Source organism: Trichechus manatus, unplaced genomic scaffold (genome assembly GCF_000243295.1).
Source record: "Trichechus manatus latirostris isolate Lorelei unplaced genomic scaffold, TriManLat1.0 scaffold00245, whole genome shotgun sequence".
Lineage (NCBI taxonomy): Eukaryota > Metazoa > Chordata > Mammalia > Sirenia > Trichechidae > Trichechus > Trichechus manatus.
This window is the reverse complement of record NW_004444181.1, coordinates 182836-210339: the sequence shown is the minus strand read 5'-3', so window position 1 is coordinate 210339 and position 27504 is coordinate 182836. Positions and strand designations below refer to the sequence as shown.

The 27504-nt window shown below is 41.6% G+C and overlaps 1 protein-coding gene across 1 annotated transcript in view; it reads right to left on the bottom strand.

Annotated features, from left to right (window-relative positions):
* The window catches only part of KCNJ6 (potassium inwardly rectifying channel subfamily J member 6), a 384976-nt gene that overhangs the window by 280234 nt on the left and 77238 nt on the right, over nt 1-27504 (bottom strand). The window contains exon 2 of the mRNA XM_004389437.3: nt 2015-2066. Coding sequence (XP_004389494.1) covers nt 2015-2039 — 25 coding nt within the window. The 5' untranslated portion in view covers nt 2040-2066. The remainder of the gene's footprint in view (nt 1-2014; nt 2067-27504) is intronic.

The window sequence follows — 27504 nt, the reverse complement described above, 5'->3', positions numbered from 1 at the left end:
TTGGAATTCAATTTTGATGGAATTCTCTCAAGTCAATGGATTTGTAGATCAAAGTCATTAGAATTATTGCAAAGGTGAAATACCTCTTTGGCAGAAATACGCCTCTGTCTTAAAGGGAGGAAAACCAAGGACACTAATTATGCAAAAGTCTTGAGATTCACACTTTGATTGCATTCATGTTATTAGATGAGTTTTTAGTAAAGGTAAACCTGAAACATACAACCAACAAACAACTAGCCAAATGAGTCAAATGTCTCTGAAATCCAATAGAGATAACCCAAAAACCAAACCAGCTGCCATCGAGTCGATTCCGACTCATAGCGATAGAGATAGAAAAGTTACAATACTTTTATCAGAAATATTGACCAGAATATCTCTTGGCGTGCCCTTAATGTTTTACAACTCAGTTCGATCAGGTAAAAAATAATATTCACTGAACTGAAATATCAACTTCTACCAGAACCCTCATTGTAAAATTGTGTTAATGGTACAATTCATGTGCAACACTATCTAGTTTAATTCACCCATGAACTAAAGGACTCAATTCATGGTCAATGACGCTAGTTTCTCAGTCATTTATTTTCTAGCATTCAGAGCACTTCTGTGTTGTTTATACGGATGACATTGCCACTAGAGATTAGCACTAAACTCATCTACTACTGTGCTGTGGATTGTGAATCAGTTGGTGGTGTTCACGGTTCCACTCCATATTTTGACAATACAGATTAATCAGTACTTTTTTTTGATGTTCCTGCAACCTCACTATTTCATTTTGGGTCTTGAGAAGAGCATTCTATGTGACTTTAAGATGCTCTTACTTACAAAGAACCAGTTTGGGGTTTTTCAAACCAAGTGGCAACTTTTAACATTTTCCTGTCTGCAAGACTAGAGGTAGGCAAGAAGGATGGAGGAGAGAGCAGGGCAGGAGGGGATATGGAAATGACACCTAGAAGAGGAAGTTCAAATACCAAAGAGGGTTTGTTCTTTACTCAGTCCCTTTGGGCCACTGTTTACATGGTGAAATTCACATGTGTTAAAGAGTTATATGAAATTAGGCAAAGGTTTTGGATCAGGACTTCAAAAAAATGCAATGTAAAGAATTTTGTAACATTCTCTTTCCTCGGGTGATCTTCGCGGATAAAGGTTCCTTGACTATTCGTGCTACAGGGGAACACTTGTGTTTTAATATTCTTACGGTTTGAGGGATATTAGAAGGAGGAAGCGGGACACAGTTAAATGTGGACAAGATAAATCGTTAATTTTGCAGATGAGTTTAATAAGGCGTTCAAGACCCTAATGATAATGTAACCAAATATATGAGCTCTACCACCAAGAGCAATATATATTTTCAAAGAAAAATCTGCGCTCTCTGTTTATTTCATATCCATGTAGCCTTTAATATTTAAACTTCAACACAGGAAATTGTATTTTTCATTTGCAGGATTTATTATAATGAATTGCCCTTTCCTCTCAAAAAATGCTTTGCGGGCCCTATTTATTTACCTTAGGAGCTTAGAGCATTGGAACACTGACATATTCAAAAGCCAAACCATTGCAAGCTACTTGCACCACAAGCATTCCTTTTTTAAAGAGTTCTATCTGAAACTTCGGAACTACACTAGAAAGGTTTAATAGTGATTTCCCATTTTTTCCTCTCTCTTTAGATCCATGGCATATCTGCACATAAAACCTCAGTTGACTTTTACTAAAAGTCAAGTTGAGATTATTGTGGGTCATGATCCCCAATGCAGTGATAGACATAGAATCCATTTTAACTCTTCAGTTCCATACTTTGGGAAACAACTTCAGCACAGAATTTTAACCCACATAGATGAATTTTGAATAAGGAATAATGCACATTAATATGATGCAATATATGCTAAATAGATCTGGCTCATCGCAAGAGGGAAGGAGAAGGTCAAATCAGCTCATCACAAGGGAATGTAGTTTTTGCATGATTTTTGTGTTTTTACATTCAAAACCAAAAATAAAGAATAAATTTCAAGTTACTCACTCATGGACTCTGTCAGCTTGGCCATTGTTGTGGTTTCTTCTTTGTGCTTTTCCTGGAGGTGAGAAGAAAAGACAATTATGTATAAAATTTGTCTTAGATGTGACTTGGTAAAATGATTGGTTACAGCTACTGCTTTTTCTAGGTCAGAATTTGGCCATCAGTGATTAAATGAATTAAAAAAACCTCACATTATAGCTATATTATCAGGAAGTTACTGAAAAGAGATTTTTAGGACATTAAAAAACTTCCCATTGCTTTTGGAAATGAATGCCTGTCACACTGATCTCGGATATATATAATTGGTGACACACGACCAGTTTTCAAACCCTCTTTGATGCTGGATTTTTGACATCCATATGCCAGTCTTTTGCTCTTGATTTCCCCCTGTTCAAGTTCTTTGGGTATTTTGGGAACTGACGTTTTGTAGTCATTTGGTTTCTTTTTCTTAAACACTAAATAGATTTTGTACATCTTTCTTTGTCTTACTTTTTTTGGGTTTCTGGAGTCTTTTGAAAGTCATTACTTTTGATAGGTTTTTAACCTTAACTATTTTGGGCTAAAAACATTTTGTTTCAACCAGGATATAGGTTATAACCCACTGAGTTTGAGAGCTAGGATGATACATACAGAAATTGAATCTGTCCTAATTAAAAAATGACTTTGAAGCTATTAAGAATAATGGTTGTCTCTACTGAAAAATTCTCTTTAATTTCTTTGGGTTTCCTTAATTTCCTTCCTAACATGTTTAGTAACTGAAATATTGACTACTATTATTTTAATTTTTTGTAGCCTTATTATTTTTTCTGATTATTAAACACATGCCCATTATTTGAAAACTTCAGAAAATACTGAAAACTTATAAATCAGATAATATAGTTCTCCTATAATGATACCCCCAGAGAACCACTGTTACATTTTGGTGAACACCTTTCTATACCTATTTCTCTACCTGTGAACATATACAGATACGGAGGTAATGATCTAATTTTTATAAATATAACTATATATACTTGTTGTTGTGGACTGCCATTGAATCACCCCCAAATCACGGCAACCCCATACGCAATAGGGTCAGCCCATTGTGATCCACAGAATTTTTCACTGGCTGATTTTTAGGAAGTAAATTACCAGGTCTTTCTTCCTAGTTTGTCTTAGTCTAGAAGCTCCACTGAAGGCTGTTCAACATCATAGCAACACGCAAGCCTCCACTGACAGATGGGTGGTGGCTGTGCTTGGGGGGCATTGGCAGAGAATAAAATCCAGGCCTCCTGCATGGAAAGTGAGAGTTCTACCACTGAATCATCATTGCCCCCTAAATATCTATACTGTATATACCATTTTGTAAATTGTTCTTTCACTTAACATCATATCACACATATTTCTATGTCAGTAAAGAATGTATCATTATTTTTAATGAACAGATAGATTTCGTCATAACCATACCATAATTTCCTTTACCAAGTCCCACTTATTTACAATTTTCCATTATTTCATAAAGCACAGCGACGCACATCCTTGAACGCACATTTTTATGCACTTTTCCTGTCACTTACTGAGGATAAATTCTAAGGTTTGGTATGACTTGGATGAAAAGTACGAGTATTAAAAATTTTTACACATATTGCTTAATTGTCCTACAAAGTTTGCATCTGACAGTGTATACAACTGTTTCTTTCCTTACATTCTGCCAACTTGCCAATGGTATTAGCACTTTTTCCCCAATCTTTATTAAACTGATATGCACAAAATAGTATCTTTTTATTTTATACTGTTGTATTTCTTTCTCTGACCTTTTGTTTATGAACAACCACAGGGTTCCTTCACATTTAATCACTGTGTTATTTACTCTTAGCTTCCTATTGCAGTGCTCCAGCTCCACTGCCATCGACATTTCAGTCCTTGGAAGTCAAGGATCACAGTTATTCTTCCCATGGCCTTAGTAGAGTGCTGAACACATCACAGCTGCTTGGTTAGTGCTTCAGTCAATGTGTCACTGCTTGGGTGTTAAAGTTGTTGTTAGCTGCTGTCAAGTTGGCCCCCAACTCTTGGTGAGCCCACCCACAACAAAACAAAATGTTGACCCATCCCCTGGTTCATCATTAGAAAAACAATCAATGTAATCCATCACATAAATAAAACAAAACATAAGACCCACATGGTCTTATCAATTGATACAGAAAAGGCATTTGACAAAGTCCAACACTTATTCATGATAAAAACTCTCAGCAATAGAGGAATAGAAGGGAAATTCCTCAACTTAATAAAGGGCACTGATACAAAGCCAACACCCAACCATCATCCTAAATGGGAAGAGTCTGAAAGCATTTGCCTTGAGAATGGGAACCAGGCAAGGATGCCCTTTATCACCACTCTTATTCAACATTGTGTTGGAAGTCCTAGCCAGAGCAATTAGGCTAGAAAAAGAAATAAAGGGCATCCAAATTGGTAAGGAAGAAGTCAAAGAATCTCTATTTGCAGATGATATGATCTTATACACAGAAAACCCCGAAAGAATCCACAAGAAAATTACTGGAACTAATAGAAGATTTCAGCAAAGTATCAGGATACAAGATAACATACAAAAATCAGTTGGATTCCTTTACATCAACAAAGAAACCTCGAAGAGGAAATCACCAAATCAATATCACTTACAATAGCCCTTAAGAAGATAAAATACTTAGGAATAAACCTAACCAGCTATGTAGAAGACCTATACAAAGAAAACTACAAGACACTACTGCAAGAAACCAAGACAGACCTACTTAAGGGGAAAAATATACCTTGCTCATGGGTAGGAAGACGCAACATTGTGAAAATGTCAATTCTATCCAAATTGATCTACAGATACAATGCAATCTTGATCCAAATTCCAATGAATGAGGTTTTTTAATGAGATGGAGAAACAAATCACCAACTGCATGTGGAGGGGGAAGAGGCCGCAGACAGGTAAAGCATTACTCAAGAAGAACAAAGTGGGAGGCCTCACACTACCTGATTTTAGAACCTATTATACCACCACAGTAGTCAAAACAGCCTGCTACTGGTACAACAACAGATATACAGACCAATAGAACAGAAATACAGACCAATGGAACAGAATTGAGAATCCAGAAGTAAATTCATCCACCTATGAGCTGCTGATATTTGACAAAGGCCCAAAGTCCATTAAATGGGGAAAAGACAGTGTCTTTAACAAATGGTGTCAGCATAACTGGATATCCATCTGCAAAAAACTGAAACAAGACCCATACCTCACATCACGTACAAAAACTAATTCAAAATGGATCAAAGACCTAAATATAAAATCTAAAATGATAAAGATCATGGAAGAAAAAATAGGGACAACACTAGGAGCCCTAACACATGGCATAAACAGAATACAAACCATAATTAACAATGTACAAACACCAGAAGAGAAACTAGATAACTGGGAGCTCCTAAAAATCAAACACTTAGTGCTCACCAAAAGACTTCACAAAAAAGTAAAAAGACAACCTACAGATTGGAGAAAAAATTTTTGGCTAAGACATATCTCATCAGGGTCTAATCTCTAAAATCTACAAGTTACTGCAAAACCTCAACAACAAAAAGACAAATAACACAATTAAAAAATGGGCAAAGGAGATGAACAGGCACTTCACCGAAAAAGATATTCAGGCAGCTAACGGATACATGAGGTAATGCTCACAATCATTAGCCAAAAGAGAAATGCAAATCAAAACTATAATGAGATACCATCTCACCCCAACAAGGCTAGCATTAATCCAAAAACACAAAATAATAAATGTTGGAGAGGCTGTGCAGAGATACGGGAACACTTACACACTGCTGGTGGGGATGTAAAATGGTACAACCATTTTGGAAATCAATTTGGCACTTCCTTAAAAAACTAGAAATAGAAGTGCCATACTGTGCAGCAATCCCACTCTTTGGAATATGTCTTAGAGAAATAAGAGCCATCACACAAATAGATATATGCACACTCATGTTCATTGCAGCACTGTTCACAATAGCAAAAAGATGGACGCAACCTAGGTGCCCATCAATAGACGAATGGATAAACAAATTATGGTGTATTCACACAATGGAATACTATGCAACAATAAAGAACAATGATGAATCTGCAAAACATCTCACAACCTGAATGAATCTGGAAGGCATTATGCTGAGTGAAATTAGTCAGTCACAAAAGAAAAAATATTGTATGAGACCACTATTGTAAGAACTCAAGGAAAGGTTTAAACACAGAAGAAAACATTCTTTGATGGTTACGAGGCTGGGGAGGGAGGGAGAGGAGAGTTCACTAACTAGATAGTAAACAAGAATTACCTTAGATGAAGGGAAGGACAACACACAATACAGGGGAAGTCACCACAACTGGACTTAACCAAAAGCTAAGAAGTTTCCTGAACACAACCAAACACTTTGAGGGATAGAGTAGCAGGAGCGGGGGTCTGGGGACCATGGTTTCAGGGACATCTAGGTTAACTGGCATAACAAAGTTTATTAAGAAAATATTCTGCATCCCACTTTGGTGAATGGTGTCTGGGGTCTTAAAAGCTTGCAAGCGGCCATCTAAGATGCATCAATTGATCCCAATACACCTGGAGCAAAGGAGAACGAAGAACACCAAAGACACAAGGAAAATATTAGCCCAAGAGACAAAAGGGCCACATAAACCAAAGACTCCATCAGCCTGAGACCAGAAGAACTCGATGGTACCTCGCTACCACCAATGATCGCCCTGACAGGGAACACAACAGAGAGTCCTTGATGGAGCAGGAGAAAAATGCGGTGCAGAACTCAAATTCTAGTAAAAAGACCAGACTTAACAGTCTGACTGAGACTAGAGGAACCCCAGAAGACATGGCCCCTGGACTCTCTGTTAATCCAGAACTAAAACCATTCCTGAAACTAACTCTTCAGATAAAGATTAGACTGGACTATAAAACATAAAATAATACTCTTGAAGAGTGTGCTTGTTAGTTCAAGTAGGTAGATGACACTAAATGGGCAGCTCCTGTCTGGAGGAGGGATGAGAAGGTAGAAAGGGGTAGGAGTTGGTTGAATGGACACAGGAAACACAGGGTGGAAAGGGGGAGTGTGCTGTCACATTATAGTGATTGCAACTAGGGTCACATAACAATATGTGTATAAATTTTTGTATGAGAAATTAACTTGAGCTGTAAACTTTCACCCGAAGCACAATTAAAAAAAAAAACAAAAAACTTGACCCATCTGCATAACTGGTTGATTGTGGATCACATTCTTGTGATCCATAGTGTTTTCATTGGCTGGTTTTCAGAAGTAGATCACCAGGCCTTTCTTCTTAGTCCATCTTAGTCTGAAAGATCCACTGAAACCTGTTCAGCATCACAGCAACACACAAGCCTCCACTGATAGATGGGTGGTGGCTGCACATGAGGTACATTGGCTGGTAATGAAACCTGGGTCCCCTGCACAGAAGGGGAGAATGCTACCACTGAACCACCAATGCTTCTTCAGGGTGTTAAAGGACAGTTAGCAAAATTGTTAGTCATCCTTCTAGTGCTGTTGTTCCCAAACTAAAGTGTCTGCTTTGATTGAATGATTACAAATAACTTTATATATCACAAGTATACTTGATTTTTCACAAGTCCCATGTACTCGATTCCCCCAAAATTCTTGTCCTTCCCAGAGCCTCAAAACGTGCCGTTATTTGGAAATAAGATATTGCAGAGGTAATTCGTTAAGTTGAGGTCATACTGGGGTGGGTGGAGGGGCTTAATCTAATATGACTGGTGGCCTTATAAGAAGAGAAGAGACACAGACAGTGACACAGAGGGAAGATGGTCATGTGAAGAGAAATAGAAATTGGAGTGATGAAGCTACAAGCCAAGGAATGCCAAGGATTGCTGGAGAGAGTCTTCTCTAGAAGGACTATGGCCCTGCCAACACCTTGATTTTGGAGTTCCAGCCTCCAGAACTGTAGGGGAATAAATTTCTGTTGTGTTAAGCCACTCAGAATGTGGTATTTTGTTACAGCAATCCCAGGAAATTCGTATGAATTTCATAACAGTGAAATCTGGACAGTACCTCTTACTTAAATTAACAATTGCCCTTGAGACAGAAGGATCTATGGACCATAATCTAACATTTAGCTCATGATATCTAGCCCACCATATAGCTTATATTGAGAAGCAGAGAAACAGCATTGGCTTGGGTCAGTAAAGAGACTAAGGGTGTTGTTTAGCAGAGACAATAAGACAGGCAGGCAGGGAGGTACTCGTCACTGCATCTGGGTTCACAGGAGTGTCCAGGCAGCTGCTTAAAGACCAGTCTCTACCTACTAGGTCATGGGAATTCACAAATAAAAGCAACTCCATGAGGAGAACACAGTGAAATTTGCCGCAAACCAGTCCTTGGACTGCAGGAGCTTGGTTCTGTCTCTGCTTGCTTTGGGTTGACCCTCAGCTCCACCCCTTAGCCTAGCTCTGCTGGCGTGGCCCCTCTAGCTTACACTCTCTCACCTTGTGTCTGGGTCTGTGACTTGCTCTCCCTTCATTCTCTGGCTCTGTACTTTCATCAGTCCCCTTACCAGTTGGTCACTGACCTCTTCAGCTCTGATCACCCTAGTGGTGAGAACCTCTCAAACACAGGCATCCAGATTCCAGGCATTGTATCCTTGCAAAGACCCGTCCAGTTTGTCCATTTTCTTATGTGTATGTCCACTTTATTTCTTGTGACCCAAGGACCCTGCTACCTTTTGTACTCCAGTCTTGCTGATAGGTGGCCCTTGCAGCCATATTTATTCTGATTTGTTCCTGTCGTTACTTGCCATCAGATCAGCTCCAACTTACGGGGACCTTACGTATAAAAGAACAAAATGTTGCCCAGTCCTGGGCTATCTTCATGATCGTTGGTGTGTTTGAGTCCATTGTTGAAGCTGTTGTGTCAATTTATATAATTAAGGGCTTCCTTCGCTTTCATTGACCCTCTACTTTACCAACCGTGATGTCTTTTTCTAGCGATTGGTCTCAGAAATCAAATACTGTCGTTATCAGCATTTTTCTCTTTCTTGTAGTTAAACTGAATCTTCTGACACTGAGGGAGGGAGGACCCTTAAACATTTTAAGTTTAGCTTCCTTAGTTCCACTTATCTCTGTTATAACTTATGGTGGAAATCATGACATATGTTTCCATGTAAGTAGTTTAGTTATTCTGTGTGATGTCTTTAAACTCCTTACGTCCTTTCCTCACCATCAGAAAGTTTGTTTGCGATTACATGGAGTGTATACCCATAAAGCATTTACATTCTATTCTTGATCTCAAGCAAACTGTCCTCCTTGTTCTAAAGCCAAGAGTTTCTTCCAAAGTAAATTTCCTCGTTGTCAGATTTATATAACTGGGAAGGGATTTAGAATTATAACATATTGAAACTGGAAGAGAGTCTTTTAGGCATTTTCAAGTCCAACCCTATAGTGATAATAGTTGGCAAAACTGAAGCCCAAGGAAGGAGTATGATGTGCCAAGGAAGGAATTTAGACCAAGCTGGTCTCTTCCCCTCATCACTCACCTCCACTTCCCCTAGAACCTTGAGGCTCAACACACTGGGCATATTTATGGAACAATCCCAGTGCTGTGTTGTAGTTCCCCAGATAAACCTTTTTCATGTTTTTTCTTCAAGCAGGCTTATCCACAACCATGTCTCTAATTTCCACAAATGGCTGGTAATTCCCAAATATGTGTCACCAGTTCTGACCTCTCCATTGAACTCTTGCTATCTACTGGACAGCACCAGCCAGACATCCAATGGACACCCCAAACCCACACATCAAGTCTAGTCTCTTTACTACTCACCCACTTTGTACCTACCACATTTCAGACCTCACTCCTGGTCTCCTCTTCCATTCTTATCTTTGGTTTATGGAGTCATCATCCACATTGTGACTAAACCAGAAATCTGAGCATCACCCCACCTCCTCTTTCTTCCTTACCCATGAAATTTACCAAATCCTAAGGGTTCATCACCACCCATCTGTCCGTTTGTCATACTGCGGTAGCTTGTGTGTTGCTTGATGCTGCAAGCTATGCCACTGGTTTTTCAAATACCCATGGTGGATAGGTTTCAGTGGAGCTTCCAGACTAAGACAGACTAGGAAGAAAATCCTGATGATCTACTTCTGAAAATTAGCCAGTGAAAACCCTATGGATCACAACAGAATATTGTCTGATATGTTTACTGGAAGCTGAGCCCCATAGGTCAGAGGCACTTAAAATACACAGTGCTGGCAACAATGAACTCGAGCGTACCAACGATTGTGAAGATGGCGCAAGACCAGGCAATGTTTCGTTCTGTTGTGCATGGGGTTGTCATGAGTCGGAGCAGATTCAGTGGCAACTAACAACAACGAAGGTTTTTACCTATCTGAAAACTCTCCCAGTTACCAGCTACCCTCCCTCGAGGGGACTCTTAACATTACCTCTACTTGCCTTTGGTCTCACCGGCTCCACTGAAGATTTATCTTAAAATATCCCTGGGCAGGGGGAAACCCTGGTGGCGTAGTGGTTAAGAGCTGTGGCTGCTAACCAAAAGGTCAGCAGTTCAAATCCACCAGGCGCTCCCTGGAAACCCTACGGCACAGTTCTACTCTGTCCTATAGGGTCACTAGGAGTCAGAATCGACTCTACGGCAACAGGTATCCCTGGTGGATCTATCCAAAACAAAAACCTGACTGAGACACCCCTGCTTGAAATCCTTCAATCCTTTCTAGCAAGTACACAAGCGTTATCTTTAGCCAGGATTGGTAGTCCTGACAGTTTTGTCTCCTCCACTCATACCCTATTATAGATCCCTGCAATCCAGGGCTGTTGAATACCTTCCTGCCTTGGCAAGCCCTGTTCCCTCTGCCTGTTGTTATTGTTAGCTGCTGTCAAGCCGGCCCCCGACTCACATCACCTCATCCACAACGTAAGGAAATGCTGCCCCGTCCTGTACTACCCCCATGATCAGTTGCAGATCAGACCACTGTGATCCATAAGGTTTTAGTTGGCTGATTTTCAGAAGTAGATCACCAGGCCTTTCTTCCTAGTCTGTCTTAGTCTGGAAGCTCCACTGAAAACTATTCGGCATCATAGCAACATGCAAGCTTCCACTGACAGAGGGGTGATGGCTGTCCATGATGTGCGTTGTCTGGAAATCAAACCCAGTTCTACTGCAGAAAAGTGAGAATTCTACCATTGAATCACCAGTGCCCCTTCCCTCTGCCTAGACACCCCAAATTCTGTTTCCTCCTTGTCCTCATATTCATCCCTAAGAACTCCACTTGGAAACTATCTAATCTCTGCAGTTTCCCCTGCTCTTCCTGACCCTCTATCCTGACCTTTATTTCTAAGCATGTTCATGCTCAAATGTGTACATGTATCACATTGTAACATTTGTTATGGAGGTGAGGGACTCTGGGACCTTCTGAAAAGTAAAGAGTCCTCCCTCCCATCCGTTTCTTCTGAAGGCCCTTGCTGGCCCAGCCATGGTGGCTGGGAGGCAGAGCGTGGTGAACCAGAAGACTGGGCCACTGCAAAGCCCTCTAACACTGGGTGGGTCATTTTACCAGCTAGTTCTCTGGTCTGCTCATTTCAGCTGTGGTTTGTTGCTTGCTGAGGCGCCCCCTGGAGGTAGTGAGCCACGTAAAGAGGATGCCCGAGAGCATGGCCAGAGGTGATATTTTAAGAAGACAGATGTGTGTTAGTGCACTTTTGTGAAAGCAATGTCTTTCCTCAGCTAACTAACGGCTTTCATTTTTGAGGTGATCATTTAGTCTTCCCCTTTTAAAACAAAATAAATGCAGGAATACAGGAATCTTATTGATCTGGAAAAAAGAGCTTTGGTGTGAAATTTCATTATTCTTATTTGCTGTTTTTGCTGCCTGCATATCCTTATTATTTTGAGAGCGGGGAGTCTGGAAGCCTGGGTCTCAAAAGGTATTTGTCCTAGCTTTACCCCTTCTTAGCCATTAAAAAAATACTTTTAAAAATTAAATTTTATTTTTTAATCCAAGAGTCTCTATGAGTTGGAATCGACTCAACGGCAATGGGTTTGATTTGGTTTAATATATATATGTAGCTCAAAAAAATCAAAGAGTTAAAGAATCTGTAATGACAAATAGCAACCCCCTCTCTTTTCTTAAGTTCTTCTACCAGAGGTAACTATTTTCAATAATTATAGCTTTTTTTTCCCTTGGTGTTTAACTTCATATTTCTAAATAATATGCTTATACTGGTAGTTTTCCATTTATCATTTTTATACATTATCTCTTTTTTGCCACTTATTAATTACTCTTGGAGAGCCTTAGTTTTCCCATCTGTAAAGTGGGGATAAATGGTATTCCTCTTTAATTTACAGGTTAGTTATGAGGAATAAATGCGACAATACGTGTAAGTGCACTCAAGTACGTGTTTGTAATCCTTATTCCCTTTGGCTACTTTGTGGTGGCCAAGGGTTAGAGCCCGTTTCTGCTATTGGAGGACAAGTATTGACCTCTAGCATTTGTGCCACACATAATAGAGCAATTTCCCTGAAGCTAACAAGAGCCAAGACTGCCTGCCTCCAGGGAACTGTTGATCATGAGTGTCAACAACCGTTGCCCATGTACCAGACACTCCTGTTGCCAACACCCTCCATTAGAATCCAAGATTCTAGAAACTTGGCATGCTGCTTAAAAAGCTGGGTTCTTTTGTTCTAGAAGGCACTCCACTTAGAATTCGTTGTCATGCATTTAATGGAATAACAGAAACATTTAACATTGGGGGGAATCATGATGACGTATTTGAGCAAAACATGTCCACAGATGCAGAAAAAAAATCTTAAATGTCTTATTAAAGTCACACCAAACTCCCTGGGTAGAGTGTTGACCCTCAGGAGGCAATCGGCGTTTAATTTTCTTTTTGTCTGACTTTGTCTTCTCTCTACCACACCTGGGAATGTAACTACGGGCTCAGTAGTTTGCCTGTGTGTGTGTATATGTGTGTATGTGTGTGTGTGTGTGTGTATAGATCTCTACGCACACATTTGCTTCAGCTAAAAGAGAGCTAGGCCTTTCTAATGTGACCCCACCTAGATATATTTCCCTCAGATTGTCTGAAATGGTAGAGGTAGGGGTATTTAAAAAAAATTTATTGCTGTAAAACTATAAAGAACATATTTGTCAATTCAACATTTTCAAGGGTACAACTGAATAAAACCAATTTCAAAAATCATATTGTGCAACCATCACCAATATCCGTTGCCAAATTTTCCATCTGCATAAACAAAAACTCAATGTTACCTAAACAATGATTCCTTCTCCCTGTTCCTCCCACCCCTGCTGTCAACTATTAAACTCTAATCTCTACACCTTTGCCTATTCTAGGTATTTCATATAAGTGGGATCATACAATATTTGTCCTTTTGTGACTGACTTATTTTGCTCAGCATAATGTTTTCAAGGTTCATCCTTGTTATGGGATGTATCCGGACTTCATTTCTCTTTATGGCTGAGTAGGATTCCATTGTCCGGATACACATTTTATTTATCCATTCGTCTGTTGATGGGCACTTGGGTTTCTTCCAACTTTTGGCTACTGTGAATGGTGCTGCAATGAACACCGGTGTACATGGATCAGTTTGCTTCACTACTTTCAAGTGACAAAGGTGTTTTTTCTTTATTTCGTTCCAGACTGTTTGGTGCGAACCAGTTGCCATGGGATTCCAACGCACGGCGACCTCATGTGCATCAGCGTAGGACTGTGCTCTGTAGGGTTTTCAGCGTCTGTGATCTTCTGGAAGCAGACCTTTCTTCCGAGGTGCCTCTGAGTGGGTTCAGACAACCAGTCTTTCAGCTAGTACTTAAGCACTTCACTGTTTGCACCACCAGGGACTCCTGTGATAGGTGTTTTTAATGAGAACGATTACAAGTGAGTCTGGCTAAGGCTAAGAGACTGTGTATATGACAGAGAGAGTCAGAGAATCATGAATGCAAAGCTTTTAGTGAGGGTGGAAGGTGCTTTTCTCCAAGATGATGTGCAGCTATTGCTCAGGCTGCCTAGACACCCAGGACAGAAGTCGGCGGCACTGAACAAGGGCTGCCTGATTCCTACTACCCAGAAAAAAACCAAACCAAACCTAGCGACCCTATAGGACAGAGTAGAACTGCCCCATAGGGTTTCCAAGGAGCAGCTAGTGGATTCGAAATGCCGACCCTTTGGTTAGCAGCCGAACATAACCACTGCGCCACCAGGGCTCCTACTACCCAGAAGGAGGCTTTTAAGGAGGAGGGGGAAACTCTGCAAGGCTGATAGATTTCACATCAGTCACATTTGCATCTTGAATATTTTTATCTCTCTAAAATGTGTGCATATATTCATCAGAAAGCTGTGATTTTTTTTTTCTTTTCAAGTTACAATCATTTAAAGGAAGCTTTATGCAACGTGGGAAATGGTAATGCCATTTTATGAGCACGTATCTGCAACTGGACCTCATGTCCAGGTGAAAGTAAGGGCTTCTGGTCTCACACCTGGGCCTCTAGGTTCTCCACAAATCTCCCGCCTGGGGCTCCACTCATACCCTCCTTCTCCCTCTTTCCTGACTGGATACTATAGCAGGTCACTTAAGGACTGATTTAAAAGGGGAATGCCACAGCCTCAGACAGCCAACCACGTAAGTGTTCTTATGATATAACTATATTTTCATTGCCTTGCCACCACCTGTCTGTTAGTTTGTCGTACTGTGGTGGCTTGTGAGTTTCTGTGATGCTGGAAGTTATACCACCAGTATCTCAAAACCCAGCAGGGTCATCCACAGTGGACAGGTTTCAGCAGAGCGTTCAGACTAAGACAGACTAGGAAGAAAGGCCTGGAGATCAACTGAAAATGAGCCAGTGAAAACCCTAGGGATCATAACAGAACATTGTCCAATATAGTGCTGGAAGATGAGTCCCCTAGGTTGGAAGGCACTTAAAATACTCCGTGGCCACAACAATGGACTTGAGCACACCAACAATCGTGAAGATGGTGCAGGGCTGGGCAACGTTTCGTTCTGTCATGTATGGGGTCACCATGAGTCAGTCGACTTGATGGCAACTAGCAACAACAAGCATATTGCCTTGAGTTGCTGCTGAAAAATACAGACCAGAGCGGTTTAGAACCACTAATAAGCTTTTTATCTGACAACAACAACAACAAAATAATGTAAATGAGTGATCAGAATGGAAGGGTATGGGGAAATAAAAATACTAATCCCTATTATTTATTTTACATTTATTCTGTCTTGGTGCTGTGCTAAGTGCTTTACTAGACTATCCCATTTAATTTTCACAATGACCATGCGATTGTCTCCATTTTTCAGATGGTGAAATCGAGGCACAGAGAGGTTCAGTAGATTACCCACGTCATATAGCTGGTAAGAGGTAGAGTTGGGCATCAAACTTAAGAAGTCTTCTTCTAACACCTGTATTCTTCACCCTTGCACCACATTGCCTCCCCAAGAACTGGCGAGCGGGCCTGGGAATGAGGCTGTCAGAGCTAAAGACACGGTGAGAACTCAGGACTAAGATCCTTCTTGGAGTCATTTGTTGCTTAAACGTCACCCGCACCTTCCTCCTTTCCTCCACAGTCAAGCTTTTGTCAAAAGTGCTTTCTGATCACCATCTTTGCTTCCTCCTCTCTTCATTCTGTGGCCATCTGAATTTTCTCATCATTCTTGCCATCTGCTGTCCTCATCAAGGCCATCAGTGATCCTGGCTGGGAGCAATCCAATGGACCTTGCACAGACTTTATCTTACATGACAACTTTGTCACACTGGACACTATTGACTTCACTACCTTCTTGAGACTCTGTCCTTTCAGCTTCTGGGAAACTCCTCTGCTTAGCTCCTTGGTAGGTTTTTCTCAAAACTAAAAAATAAATAAATAAAACCAGTTGCTGTGGAGTCTATTCCAACTTATAGTGATCCATGTGTGTCAGAGTAAAATGCATTGAGTTTTCAATGGCTTATTTTTTTGGAAGTAGATCACCAGCCTTTCTTCCAAGGCACCTCCTGGTGGACTCAAACCTCTAACCAGAAAGTTAGCAGTCAAGTTCTTAAATCAAACTAGTTCTTTAAATCAAACCAGTCGTTAAATATTAGTAATGGCAAGCGTCCCATCCTTGCCCACTTCCCATAACCTCATTCTGTCCTCTTTGCCCCCTTTGCCACTCTCTTAGGTCAGGTTTTGCCATGACCAACCCAGACCACTGGCCTTCCTGCCTCCAGGCTCTCATGCTCTCCCCAACCCCATCCATCCCTTTACCAGAGGCTCTCAATTCAACACCCAGACTCTTAGTGATTGATAAGTGCTGTTAAAAAGCAATCATACACAGAGGTATTAGGATGACTTACAAAAATAAACTAAATCATATTCAAGGTTGTGCTTGTACTAACATCCCCTTCAATTCACCTATGAATCAGCATGAGTTCTTAGATGGGAGGAAAGGGTTTGGAGCATCACCCTGGGTGTTTCCTGGAAGCACATTGAGCACATGAACTTCACCCACCAAGAGGAAAGGGTTGCAGTGGGAAGAGTTAGAAATCTGCTGGACCACACAGCTTCCAGAATGATTCCCCCAACCCCAACTCTGCCATCTTTCCTCCCCTGCTTGAAAGTCTGTGGGTAAAATCTTGACACCCAACATCAACATCCAGGCAATGTTTCAGGAATTCCCCAGTGTAGTTGGTTTCTTGGAATATTGATGTGTGACTCATTCTTCCTTTCCTAGAATTCCTGGAAATGTCATAAATACAGGACAAGCATTATTACCAATGTTATATCAAGAAGTTCCCTTTAAAGAAAACACCGTGGCTGGACTACAGATAGGCACCGAGCGTGTCTAGGCAATGAACTAGAGCCCACTCATGCTTCCACAACCATCACTGCTGATTTCCTTCTCCTAGGCAGGGACTTATGCTTCCAGGACACACCTGCTCTAGGCTTAGTCCTGGCTTTCCAGGACTCAACCATAAGTGTTGAATCTTGGAAGCAGCTGGGAATTCCCTCTTGGTCTCGTTCACTCAGTCTATTGTCTCTTTTTTGTGCCAGCAACTCTCTGGGGGCTCTGGGCTTGTCTCCAGGGTTATCTCCAGAAATCCTAAACCTTTCAGTGGTCACTGCCTTCCCTCTACTGTCCTCTGAGGCACAAGCTTTGCTAAATCCTCTCTGGTCCTAAGAGGAAAGGGAGAAGATGCCATACTATTTCTTTTCTTTTCCTGCTTTCTCACTGTTATGGATTGAATTGTGTCCCAAAAAAGATATTCTGAAGTCCTAACTTCTATATCTGTGAATGTGACCCTGTTTGGAAATAGGGGTTTTGAAGCTGTTATCAGTTAAGTTAACCTGAGGTCATACTACAGTAGGGTGGACCCTAATCCTATGTGACTGGTGTCCTTATAAAAGAGAAGAGACACAGATATAGAGGAAGGATGCCATGTGATGCTGCAGCAGCAAGCCAAGCAATGTAAAGAACACCCGGAGCTACCAGAAGCTAGGAGAGAGGCATGGAACAGATTCAAAATCTCAGAAGGAATCAACATGGCTGACACTCTGAATTTGGATTCCTAGCTTCCAGAACTGTGAGACAATAAATTCCTGTTGTTGAAAGCCACCCACCTTGTGGTATTTTGTTACGGCAGCACTAGGAGACTAATATGCCCATCATCTACATTTTGGAAACACTGAGTCCTCCAAGAACTCTCTGCACCCCCAGGTTGGCCCATTCCATAGTAAGTCAAGACGCTCCACTTCATGACATGTCTTCCACCTCCTCGCGAGACCCATTTCCCAGCACTTTCCATGTGTACCCAAATTATGATCCTACTAACATAAAGATTAGGGGTTCAAGTGCACCCATAGGTACCTTGGAGGAAAGACCTGGTGATGGTCTACTTAGAAAAAAATCAGCCATTGAAAACCCTATGGAGTACAGTTCTACTCTCCACACATGGGGTCGCCATTAGTCAGAATTGACTCAATGGCAACTGATAAATATCATGGGACGCTTTCTCCAAACCAGCCCCCTACTGTTCCTCATCACACTGCATTGATTAATCCGTCGGTTCCTTTGCATGTCCCGACTTCTTCACCTGCCAAGTTAATTTCTACTTGTCCTTAAGGACTCCGTCAGGTTTGACTCTCCTGATTGAAACATTCTCCCTGGCTACCCCTGTCCTAGGTGTCCATCCTCTTTGCACCCTAGCGTCTGTGTGTACTTCTGTCCCAGCACTTGTCATTAGCAGCCATGACTTCCAAAGTAAAAGAGCCAGCCAGAGGACTAGTCATGACAACTTTAGTAACAACTAAAAAACTAAAAAGGATTTACTCCTTTATTTCCAAAGAGGAGAAAACAACTTCCCTGTCTTAGGCTGGGCTCTCTAGAGAAGCAAAACAAGTGAAGTGTGTGTATATGAATATATGTACATATATATGTCTATGTATATATTTCTCAAGGAAATGGCTCATGTGGTTGTAGAGGCTGGCAAGGTCCAAGTCTATGTGTCAGACATCAGGCTGGAGGCTTCTCCCTACTCATGTAGCTGCAGGGGCTGATGAACCCAAGATCAGCGGATCAGATGGCAGGCTGCTGGCTCACAGGCTGTGGACGCTGATGAATTCCAAGATCAGTAGGTAAGCTGCTAGCTCAAGTCCCAAGATGATGACGAGCTGGATGCAGGATCCAGAGCGAGATTCTTGCTGCAACATCCATTTATATACTGAAGGCAGAACACACACCCCAAAAAAACTCCCTTTCAACTGATTGGCTGCTCATAGCAGATCTCATTATGGAGTTGATTATGTCATTATATAACTGCCAGCTTACATCATTACATAACTGCCAAACTACATCATAACTGCCAAACCTCTGAGAATCATGGCCCACCCAAGTTGACACACCTTCTTAACCATCACAGTCTACCCCTTGTCAGCTTGGCACCTGTACACATCTCCTTAAACCACACACAGTCTTTGAATAAAGACAATTAAGAGGTCATACTTGCCTGTAACATTATACAACTAACACATATACAACTGAAAATGCAGTAGCCCACACCTTCACTCATGAAGGATCTGGGCCATTAGTAGAGATGTCAGAATTGAGTTGCTGTAGTTTTCCATTGACCTTAATCACAAGGCATGGTAATACTAAGAGATGCCCTAAGGGATCTCCTGTATTCCAGACATACTCTTATTTATCTCCATTTTGTAATGTCAATCCAATTTTTTCTTGGTAATCAGGATCAATCATACCAGCCAATATGGTAACTCCCTTCTCTGCCTGTTGATCCAGAGGCATGAGGAGCCCAAAGTGGCCAGGTGGCATTCTTAACTTCCAGTTCAATGGAATCAGTGATGTGCCTCCAGTTGGGAGTATTTTTCCCTTTGGAACTAAGACCTCTGGACGTGCAGAGCATAGGGTCGCGGGGACAAGAGGCAAAAATTTTGTGAGTGGATCACTAGGGGTAATAGTGAGTGGTGTCACTTCCATTTTCACTCCTCAATTCCTGGACCCATGAATCTTGGCTATGGGATAAACAGCACCATACATCGGATGCTGCTTTAGAGCATATACAGCCTCCTGAAGAACACTGCCCCAACCCTGCAAGGTACTGCCACCTAGCTGGCAATGTAGTTGTGTCTTTAGAAGGCCATTTTATAGTTCTATCAAGGCAGCTGCTTTGGGCTGATGGGGAACATGGTAAGACCAGTGAATTCCATGAGCAGGGGCTCACTGCTGCATTTCATTTGCTGTGAAGTGAGTCCCTTGATCTGAGGTGATACTGTGTGGGATACCATGACGGCAGATAAGACATTCTGTAAGTCCACAAATAGTCATTTTGCCATAAGCACTGTGTGCAAGGAAGGCATATGGGTATCCAGGGTAAGTGTCTATTCCAGTAAGAACAAAACTCTGCCCTTTCCATGATGGAAGCAGTCCAATGTAATCAACCTGCCACCAGGTTACTGGCTGATCACCGCAAGGGGTGGTGCCATATCAGGGACTCAGTGTTGGTCTCTGCTGCTGGCACATTGGACAGTCAGCAGTGGCTGGGGTCAAATCGGCCCTGGTGAGTGGAAGTCCATGTTGTTGAGCCCATGCATAACCTCCATCCCTGTCATCATGGCTACTTTGTTCATGAGCTCATTGGACAATGATGAGAGTGGCTGGGGAGAGAGGCTAACTGGTTTCCACAGAACTTGTCATCCAATCCACTTAATTGTTAAAATCCTCCTCTGCTGAGGTCACCCTTTGGTGAACATTTACATGAGACACAAATTATATCTTCACTTCTTTGGCCCATTCAGAGAGGTCTATCCATATATGTCTTCCCCATACCTCCTTGTCACCAATTTTTCAATCATGTTCCTTCCAAGTCCCTGACCATCCAACCAAACTGTTGGCCACAGCCCACGAATCAGTATACAATTGCACATCTGGCCATTTCTCCATCCAAGCAAAGTGAATAACCAGGTGCACTGCTCAGAGTTCTGCTCACTAGGAGGATTTCCTTTCACCACTGTCCTTCAGGGAGGTCTCAGAAAGGGGCTGTAGTGCTGCCGCTGTCCACTTTTGAGTGGTGCCTGCATGTCAAGCAGAACCATCTGTAAACCAGGCACGAGTTTTCTCTTCCTCAGTCGGCTGATCATAAGGAATTCCCCATGAAGCCATAGGTGCAGACTGACAGAGGGCAGGTAATATGACAGGAGTGGAGACCATGAGCATTTGGGCCATTTCCTCCTGCAAATTACTTCTGCCTTCAGGTCCTACTCTGGCCCAATCTCATATATACCACTTCTATTTAATGATAGAGTGCTGCTCTGCATGTCTGACTTTATGACTCTGTGGGTCATGCAACATCCAGTTCATGATGGGCAGCTTAGACTGCATGGTGACTTGGTGGCTCATGGTTAAGCATTCAGTCTCTACTAAGGCCGAGTAACAAGCCAAAAGTTGTTTCTCGAAAGGAGAGTAGTTACCCGCAGAGAATGGAAGGGCTTTGCTCCAAAATCCTGAGTCGGCACTGTGATTCACCAGTAAGAGCCTGTGAAAGTCTCCAAACAGCATCTCTATCTGCCACTGACACTTCAAGCGCCATTGGATCAGCTGGATCATATGGCCTAAGTGGCAGAGCAGCTTGCATGGCAGCCTGAATCTGTTGCAGAGCCTTCTTTTGTTCTGCAACCCACTCAAAACTAGCAGCTTTTTGAGTCATTTGATAAATAGGTCAGAGTAGCCCACCCACGTCAGGGACATGCTGCCTCGAAAATCCAAAGAAGCCCACCAGGTGTTGTGTCTCCTTTTTAGTTTTGTAGGAGGAGCCTGATGCTACACTTTGGAAGGAATATCTCAACATGCCTGAAACCACTGAACACCTAGAAATTTCACTGAGGTGAAAGGTGCCCGACTTCTTGTTGGTTTAATTTCCCACCCTCCAGCGTGCAAATGTCTTACCAACAAGTCCAGAGTCATTGATACTTCTTCCTTACTGGGTCAAATCAGCATAATGCCATCAATGTAATGGGCCAGTGTGACGTCTGGTGGAAGGGAAATGCGATTAAGGTCCCTGTGGTCTAAATTATGGGATAGGGCTGGAGAGTTGATATACCCCTGAGGTAGGAAGGTGAAGATGTATTGCTGGCCTTGCCAGCTGAAGGCAGTCTGCTTCTGGTGGTCTTTCAAAACAAGTATGGAGAAAAAGGCAATTGCCAGATGAATAGCTGCATACCAGGTACCAGGAGAAGTATTAATTTGTTCAAGCAATGAAACCACATCTGGAACACCAACTGCAATTGGAGTCATCACCTGGTTAAGTTTTTGATAATCCACTATCATTCTCCAACATCCATCTGCTTTTTTGCACAGGCTAAATAGGCAAGTTGAATGGGGATGTGGTGGGAATCACTATACCTGCTTCCTTGATGGTTGTAGTAATCTCTGCAATCCCTCCCAGAATGCAGTATTGCTTTTGGCTTACTATTTTCCTAGGTAGGGGCAGTTCTAATGGCTTCCGCTTAGCCTTTTCTGCCATAACAGCCCTTACCCCACATGTCAGGGATCCAATGTAGGGGTTCTGCCAGTTGCTGAGTATGTCTATTCCAACTATGCATTTTGGAACGGGGGAAATCACAACAGGATGGGTTTGTGGCAGGCTGTTGGTTACACAGAAGAAAACAATTGTTCAGTGCCCAAGACATGCCTGCCTTTTAACTTCTTCCTACCATTTCTATTGTCAGGAATGAGCCAGCTTCCTCCTCTAGGGCTGTTCTGTGCTGCTGAGACAATTTGTTATGTTTCCGCTTAAGCAATGGCTGGATTGTAATGCAGAGCAAAGGTTTCACTCATTCATTTACATTTTCACTCATTCATTCATTCATGACTCAACCTGTGTGCGGCTGAGATAATGCAAGGCTGTTAGGAGAGCCATGAACAGGATTTTAAGCCTAAAGTGTCCACTTACATGGTGACTCCTCCAAACAGAAAAGGAACCCAATGGAGAACATGACTCTTTCCTAGACCAGGTCACTCTTGGTACTGTCAGCACCCAGGGAAGTGGTGTGGACACTTGCTCTTAAAATGGAATACCACGCCTGCTGAACTCCATCACAGCAGAGCTATAAGTTCAGCTAAGAGCTCCAGTAAGTCAGTCTGTTACTTATGCATGCAAAAGAGTGTAAGGTGAAAGAAATGTGATTCTTCAACTTCTCATCTGTGTCAATAGTCATAAAAGATACTAAGTCTGGGGAATATTTTTAAAATGTTACTTTATGAAATTCAATTTCATAACCAAATGTGACATTTACCAGGGCTAGAGAATGAAGAACATTTATTGATACAAATCATCATTTTCATGCACTTCTTGCCATGTATTTTCAGCTTGCACCTCTGTCTTAGTTATCTAGTGCTGCTATAACAGACATACTACAAATAGGTGACTTTAACAAACAGAAATTTATTTTCTCACAGTTTAGAAGGATAGAAGCCCAAATTCACGGTGCCAGCTCTAGGGAAAGGCTTTCTCTCTCTGTTGGCTCTGGTGGAAGCTCCTTGCCTCTTCAGCTTCTGCTTCCTGGTTCCTTGGGTGTCTCCATGTCATGGAATCTATCTTATCCCATCTCTCCTTCATTCCCTTGTTTGTTTAATCTTTTTTATATCCCAAAAGAGATTGACTCAACGCATACCCTACACAAATCTTGCCTCGTTAACATAGAAAGAAAACCCATTCCCAAACAGGACTATAACCACAGGCATAGAGGTTAGGATTTACAACACATATTTTGGGGGGACACAATTCAATCCATAACATTCTACCTTCTGGCACCCAAAAATTCATGTCCTTCCCACACGCAAAACACATTTACCCCATCACATCATCCCAAAATCTTAAATCAACTCCAAGTCCAAAATCTCATCTTCTAAATCATCTAAATCAAATATGGGTGAGACTTTAGGTGTATTCCATCCTGGGGCAAAATTCCTCTTCATCTGTGAACTTGTAAAATCTAGAATATAAATTAAATTATCTGTTTCCAAAGTACAATGACGGAACAGGTATAAGGTAGACATTTTCAATGCAAATGGGAGAAATTGGAAGGAAAGAAGTAATAACAGGCACCAAACAAGTCCAAAACCTAGCAGAACAAATTACATTAGCTCTCAAGGCTTGAAAATAATCCTCAGTTCTCTGAGACCATCTGGGAATGGCTCTGCTCTCCAGACTCTGGGGGTTGGCTATGCCTTCTGGATTCTGGGTGGAGGCCCCTTGTCCCTGGGCTTCAGCTCTGCCTTCCAGGCCCTTTGGGATGGCAACTCTGCTCCCTCAGCTTTAGAAGGCCTCATTCTCCTAGTCCATCTGAGTGGTGACCACACCCCCTTAGGCCCCACAAGCCCTGTTCTTCTGCCTTTAGTCATGGAAGCCCCATCCCTTCAGCTTTGGGCAGAGGCCTCATACCCCTGGCACACGTTAACAGCAGCGCCACACTCCGGAACCAAGTTGGTGAAGATTTGACTCTTTGAAACCTAGGAGGCTGTGGTCCCACACTTTGAAACTAAGAAGGCCCTGCTTCCTGTGCTCCTTCCAACAGTTCTACTGATCTCTGAGCTGCTCCAGGGTTGGTACTTTTCTTTTCTTGGATGATAACAGATGTAGCTCCTATGGCCTGTTTCCTGCCTGTAGAATTCTAAGAGACAGACAGATATCTTCTCTTTTGTTCTTTCTCTGTCTCCTTCAGTCTAAGCTGATGAGTTTTCTGCTGTGGTATTTGGTGAGAACCATCAGTCACAGACTTAACCTCTTTAACAAAAGATTGTGCAGTCATGTCCTCAGTGAAAACTTTAGGACATATGTCCTTAGTTTGTACAGCTGAGTTCTCCAAATATTTAAGTTTTGTTTTCATTTTGCACAGTTCATTTTAAGGCCATCTCTTTCCTCTCATATTTTACTATAAGCGGCAAGGAGAAACCACACAGCCCCTTCAAGATCTGGCTTAGAAATCTCCTCGGCCAGATATCCAAGTTCATCACTTAAAAGTTCTACCTTCCACCAAACTTTTGAACATAATTCAGACAAGTTCTTTGCCACTGCATAAAAAGTATTGCCCTTTCTCCACTGTCCAACTACATGTTCATCATTTTCTTTTAAAGCCTCACCAGAAGCACATTTAACATCCACATTTCTAGCATCATCCTGTTGGTGGCACCATATGAATTCTCTAAGACAATACTTTCTCTACAGCTCTCCTCACTTCCTTCTGTGCCTTCACCAGAATTGCCTTTGATATCCATAATTCTACCAACAGTCTCTTCAAGGCAACCTAGGCTTTTACTATTAGGCATTTTAAAACTCTTGCAGCCTCTACCCATTACTCAATTCCAAAACTGCTTCCACATTTTAGGTATCTGTTAGAGCAGCACCCAACTCTTCTGGTATCAAATTCTGGCTTAGTTATCTAGTGCTGCTATAACAGAAATACCACAAACATATGGCTTTAACAAAGAAAGATAAATGTATTCTCTCACAGTTTAGAAGGCTAGAAGTCTGAATTCAGGGTGCCAGCTCTAAAAGGCTTTCTCTCTCTGTCAGCTTTGGAGGCAGGTCCTTGTCTCTTCTGAGCTTCTGCTCCTGGCTATCATCATGTGACTTGGCATCCCTTTCCCCCCATCTGTGTTTGCTAGCTTGTGTTTAATCCCTTTTTATATCTCAAAAGAGATTGACTCAAGATACACCTTACACTAATCCTGCCTCATTAACATAACAAAGACAACCAATTTCCAAATGGAATTATAACCGCAGGCATAGAGGTTAGGAATTATGAACACATATTTTTAGGAAATAACAATACAGTCCATAACAACCTCTATGTGGGCAGGCGAGGTAAGGAAGAGAAGGTGACTCCTTCGTTAGGTACCCGGTAACTGGCCCTCAGCAGCAGAGATCTCTCAGAAGAATGAAAAACAAGGAAATACTATTTCAATCTCTTTTTGTTTTTCCTTTGCCTTTCTTTTTTCTATTTAAAATTATTTTTCTGTTTTTAGCTTCTGGGAAGATGGAGTAGATATACTTTTCCCTTTTTTTTTTTCCACTAAAAAACTGTGAACATTATATATAAAAAAAATTTAAAAAAAATAAATTGAAAAGTGGAGAGGAAATGGCAGACCAGCTAAGGGCCTTGGGACCTGACAAACAATCATGGCCATGTTTGAGACCACTGTTGCAGCCACTGTGTCAATCCATCTTGTTGAGGGTCTTTCTCTTTTTCACTGACCCTCTACTTTACTAAGCATGATGTCCTTCTCCAGGGAGTGATCCTCCTGATTAACATGTCCAAAGTACGTGTGACAAAGTCTCACCATCCTTGCTTCTAAGGAGCATTCTAGCTGTACGTCTTCCAAGGCACATTTGTTCATTCTTCTGGCAGCCCACGGTATATTCAATATTCTTTCCCAACACAATAATTCAAAGGCATCAATTCTTCTTTGGTCTTATTCATTTTCTAGCTTTTGCAGGTATATGAGGCCAATTGAAAATACCATGGCTTGGGTCAGGTGCACCTTAGTCCTCAAAGTGACATCTTTGCTTTTGAACACTTTAAAGAGGTCTTTTGCAGTAGATTTGCCCAATGCAATGTGTCATTTGGTTTCTAGATTGCTGCTTCCATGGGCATTGATTATGGATCCAAGTAAAATGAAATCCTTGACAATGTCAATATTTTCTCCACTTATGATGATGTTGCTTAGTGGTCCAGTTGTGAGGATTTTTGTTTTCTTTATGTTGAGGTGTAATCCATACTGAAGGCTGTGGTCTTTGATCTTCATCAGTAAGTGCTTCAAGTCCTCTTCACTTGCAGCAAACAAATTCATCTGCATATCGAAGGCTGTTAATAAGTTTTCCTCCAATCCTGATGCTGTGCTCTTCTTCATTTAGTTCAGCTTCTTGGATTCGTTGCTCAGCATACAGATTGAATAAGTATAGTGAAAGGATACTACTCTGACACACACTTTTCTTGATTTTTAAATGACACCGTATTCCCTTGTTCTGTTTGAACGAGGATAGAAGAACTCAATAACATAATCAATGAATGGGATCGGATAGACATTTATAGAACACTTCAACAGCAGAGTACACCTTCTTTTCAAGTGCGCATGGAATATATAACAAGATACACCATATCCTAGGTCATAAAATAAACGTGAGCAAACTTCATACAGCATAGGTTCTCTGACCACAATGGGATCAAACTAAAAATAGTTTTCTCATTTTTAGTTTTTTTTCTATCTCTTTTCTTTTCCTCTTTTTCTGCTTTGTGCAGTAGCAACCCCATGCCCAGCCCCATCAAAGTCTGCCTTCATCTACGTGGGGTGAGTGCAGTGAGAGTGCAGTTCTTGGGACGGTTTAAAAGTGGGACGTGATCTTCAGGACTCAGGGATTTAAAGGAAAGAGAGGAATGAACTTTCCTTGAAGCCTCTGTATTGGAGCTCTCTCTCCTCTTCAGGAACTACCCAATTACTCTTTTTGTTGTGCTGTGACTATCCCTGGGACCGTTCTTTATAAAACCAGAGGAGAGAAGAGGATGGTTGAAATTCTGAGTCTGTGTCACCAAAGATAACACATTTGTACAATTTAAGTGGTTTTGTGACCAAAAAATAAAATATAAAAAAAAAAAAATGAAGTGGAGCAGAATAAATAGCTTTCCTTCTGCCTTATGAGATCTAAAAATTCAACCGTAAGCTTATAATTAAAAAGGTAGAAGTTGAGAGTCACTGCATCTGCTGAGGCTTCTCCCCACTGTGGACCTGCCACTGCATAACCACTTGCTTCGTTCATAGGACCCTCTCAGCACTGCTGAGCCATGAAATCCGCTCCTACACACACTTGGGGAATTTTCCTTAAAACCAAACCTTTCCAATAATGGGCTTCTCATTGACAATTCTATGGTCCCTACTTGCTTAA